A 4218-nucleotide genomic window follows, 5' to 3' on the forward strand; every position below is an offset into this window, starting at 1 on the left:
CCAACCTTTCTCACAGCGACTCCGCGGGAGCTCTCCATGGTGCTGGCCTGCTGCCTTCCTGTCTACGGTGCTGAAATCCAAACTCAGGGTGAGAGGCTGAGGTCAGGACAGAGGAACAGGTGCGGGAGGTCTGGGGAAAGGCATAGCCCAGACCACGTCTGACTCACAAACACCCTGGAGCACCTCAAAATGGGCCAGGGGAATGCTAAGTCCAGCAGATCTTGCTTGCTATTGCCTCCAGGATATCACTGGGTGCCCACAAAGGGACCTAGAGACAGTATCTACTGATTCATTCGCTTATACACCACTTACAGAGGAACTATGTGTGGAAGGTGTTTTGGGATCCTGGGGACAGCTGATAAGGAGACAGGCAAAAACTCTGCCTTACCCTGAGATAGGAGCAGATTTGTGGTAGTGGTCAGTACTCACAAATTCACAGTTCTGCTCTACAACCACAGCCACATGCACACTTTGCAAACACATGAACATGGACATACTCTGCAACAGACACATAGTCACATATTCAAACACACTCTGCACACACATATTCCATAAACACGGACCCACATGCATACACACAAAACCTATTGTACATATTTGCAAATACTCAGCAAACACAAACACATATAAAAGCACATAAATTCACACTCTAAAGACATACAAACTCACACTTAGGAAACACATACATACACTTGGCAAATGCAAACACGCATAAACACATATAAACACTCAACATAAGCCAGGTGGGGTGGCTCATGCCTGTAATCCCAGCACTTTAGGAGGTTGAGGTGGGTAGATTGCCTCAGCTCACAAGTTCGAGACCAGACTGAGCTAAAGTGAGACCCCCATCTCTAAAAATAGCCCAGCATATGGCAGGTGCCTGTAATCCCAGCTACTCAGGAGGCTGAGGCAAGAGAATCGCTTGATCCCAGGACTCTGAGGTTGCTGAGAGCTATGATGCCACATCACTCTATCAGGTGCAACAAAGTGAGACTCTGTCTCAAAAACAAAATCAAACAAAACAAAAACCAAACACTCAACATGAGCACACCCTCATAGTCCCAAATCCAAGATATGCCTAGTTGCATCCAATACCCAGACACATTTTTCTCTCAACACATAGATGTACATGCACATACCAAACTATAGGAACATTTTTCTCATTTGATTCTCCCTCTAGAATGTCAGCTCTATGAAGGTTAAGATTTTCAAGTCTTTTTTTCTTTTTTTTGAGACAGGAGCCTCAAGCTGTCCCCCTGGGTAGAGTGCCGTGGCATCTCAGCTCACAGCAACCTCCAACTCCTGGGCTCAAGCGAGTCTTCTGCCTCTGCCTCCCAAGTAGCTGGGACCACAGGCGCCCACCACAACGCCCGGCTATTTTTTGGCTGCAGCCGTCATTGTTGTTTGGCTGGCCCGGGCTGGATTTGAACCTGCCACCTTGGGTGTACATGGCTGGCGCCTTAGCCACTTGAGCCACAGGCGCCGAGCCAGATTTTCAAGTCTTATTCACTACTGCAGCACCAGTACCTAGGACATAGTAGGTGCTCAATAAATGTTTGAATGAATGGATGAATTGAAGGAATATTCACAAAGGATATACATTCACAGACAATGCAAAAAGACACAGAAGCATGCACATGCACACACAGGCTCTGTTCAGCACATGACAACATCCCTATGTTCACTCATGGCCAACAATCTTTAATCACTGACTTACATTTTTGCAAGGACACCTACCCTGAGCCTACATCCCCCCTCCACAGTCACTTACTGTGACTCTGAGCCTTATTTAGTTGCACACAGGTAACTTGGGACACATACAGTTCTTCTTATCCAGATTGTGAACACACCCCCACACAAACACACCCTCAACTACGAGCACATAATCATACCCTCAACTGGGTGGCACCTGTGGCTCAAAGGAGTAGGACGCCAGCCCCATATGCTGGAGGTGGTGGGTTCAAACCCAGCCTCGGCCAAAAACTCAAAAGAAGAAAGAAAAAACTCTCAAAAACACACACAGCTGCAAAAACAAGACACACAGATGCACATGAATCACACAAGCCACACAAACACATCCTCATCTACACACATGCACACCCCACATAGATACAGAGCTTAAGCCACAGCTCAACATAAGAACAAGCACATGGATACATACACAGCAGCCCAAGTCCACCAGCCTTTGGTCAGCAGAAGTGCGGGTGGAGGTAGGGAAGTCCCGCCCTTACATAAAACCACGCCCCTTTCAGCTGCAACTGTATCCTGGACTTGATCCTGAGGTGTCTCAACAGCCCCCAGATCTCCTTCATCTAACAGGTGAGTGGGGGGGGGCAGGTGGGAAGGGGCACAGATGCCAAACTTCCCCTTCCCTGGGGCTTTTGGACCCCAGTGAAAGAACTTGAGTCATGTCAGACCAAGTTTGGTCCCACAGGCCCAGCTCTGGGTGGTAGCCCCTAAGCCGATTGTGGGCCAAGAGAAGGTGACCGTGAGAGGCCAGCAGGGATTGAGAGGGAGGAGGTTGAGCAGAAGAGAGGAATTACTGCACAGTAGAGAGAGATTGGAAGAGCCAGGACGGTTCCTTTGGTTCCAAGGAAAGAAGGGGTCATTTAAAGGCTGACAAGGTGAGAGATCCTGTCAGGTGGGAGGGAGGGAGAGCCGCCATGGTGTAAGTTAGGCACATGAGCCTGAGGGATGGATGGGATATAGGTCTAATGGGAAGAGGGCTCCTGGGTCAGAGGCAGGCCCTGGTGGCCCCTTGGGATTTGAAAGTCCTTGGCCATTGCTCAGCCTGTTAGTGGCCCCTCCCCTATTCTGCCTGGCACTGCTTCCTGGGAATGCAGCAGGAAGGTGCCATGCTGAGCTCCCAGAAAGGGACAGCTGACCCTCACCACTGCACTGCAGCTGGCTTTTATCTCAGGTGGACATGGCCTGCTGGGGACACATTCAATCCAATGGCCTGGCCTGGGCCCTGCAACTGACCCTGGCATGGATCCTATTGGAGGCCTGTGGAGGGAGCCACACACTCCAAGCTAGGTCCTGGGGACACCATGGGCTGGCAACTGATCTGGACACAGACCAGGTGCACCTGGAAGGTGAGCACCCCAGACTCTGTCTAACCCCCAAGACCCAGGCCCCCCATGCTGCCATGGCAGACCAGAAATTCATCATGAGAGGGGCTTAGGGTGGCCACCAAGGTAGGCAGTTGGAGCTAGTGCTGAAGAATAATGGATAATAGTCAGACTGCCTGGGTTCAAATCCCAACTCTGCTGCTTTTGTAGCTTTGTGACTCTGGGAAAATCATTTAATCTCTCTGGGACTCATGTGGGCCACTAAAACAGGGGCCATCAGACCCATATCCTGTTATATATGAGATACAACAGACATACTTCACAGAAGCAGGAAGATTAACCACATGAACACTTACATCACTACCAGGCACATGACAAATCATAAGCTGATTATTATAAATGATATATGTTTATTAAAGCTTTTTTAAGTAAAGCTTTATTACTTAAAATATTTGCATCTCAAGTGAATGTCTTTACTTAAATTTTATATTTGGGAGGAATGATTTAACTGGGATCTCCTTTGTTCAGAAAACCCCCAGGCCTCAGATTCCAAACCTTACCTGAAGATCCAAGACCTCTCCTCAAAGGAGTCCCTTTTGCCAGGATCTTGTTGTCCCTCAGTGACGGACACGCCCGAGGCATTGGGCCCTGGGGTTCCTCCAGAGCCGTGTGGGGCACCGAGCACCGGGTGAGCACAGCACCCCCCAGCGTTTTCTATGTACTTTGCCCCAGTTGCATATCCTGACCCGTATGGCCCTATCTCCCCCAATATCCAGGTGCGAATTCTTCCTGGGACACCTTCAAGTTGCGCTCCGCAGTCGCTTCCGCACGCTGCTATTGGGGGTACGCCAGGCGAAGCCGCTCTGCCTGGAGCTCTGTGAGGCCTGGTAGGAGAAGCCAGCACGAAGGGCGGGGCCTATGCTTTGGACTGGGGCCTGAGATTCCCTTGGCCTGGTGCTTGAAGGAGCGTGGCCTCCTATAGGAGTGCATCAACGGAATGAGGCTTAGCGTTTAAAGGTGACACAGAAAGGGACAGGACCTGTGAAAACCCCAGCTTTTTTTTTTTTATTTTTTGAGACAGAGCCTCAAGCTGTCCCCCTGGGTAGAGTGCCATGGCATCACAGCTCACAGCAACCTCCAACTCCTG

General features: G+C 50.0%; 1 protein-coding gene across 1 annotated transcript in view; it reads left to right on the plus strand.

The window, feature by feature from the left end:
• The first annotated feature begins 2914 nt into the window (after positions 1 to 2914).
• The window catches only part of RTBDN (retbindin), a 4027-nt gene continuing 2723 nt past the window's right edge, over positions 2915 to 4218 (plus strand). The window contains exons 1-3 of the mRNA XM_012810178.1: positions 2915 to 3095; positions 3675 to 3759; positions 3848 to 3958. Of these exons, the coding sequence (XP_012665632.1) occupies positions 2927 to 3095; positions 3675 to 3759; positions 3848 to 3958 (365 nt within the window). The 5' untranslated portion in view covers positions 2915 to 2926. The remainder of the gene's footprint in view (positions 3096 to 3674; positions 3760 to 3847; positions 3959 to 4218) is intronic.

This window comes from Otolemur garnettii, unplaced genomic scaffold (genome assembly GCF_000181295.1).
Source record: "Otolemur garnettii isolate 467f Iridium unplaced genomic scaffold, OtoGar3 scaffold00127, whole genome shotgun sequence".
Lineage (NCBI taxonomy): Eukaryota > Metazoa > Chordata > Mammalia > Primates > Galagidae > Otolemur > Otolemur garnettii.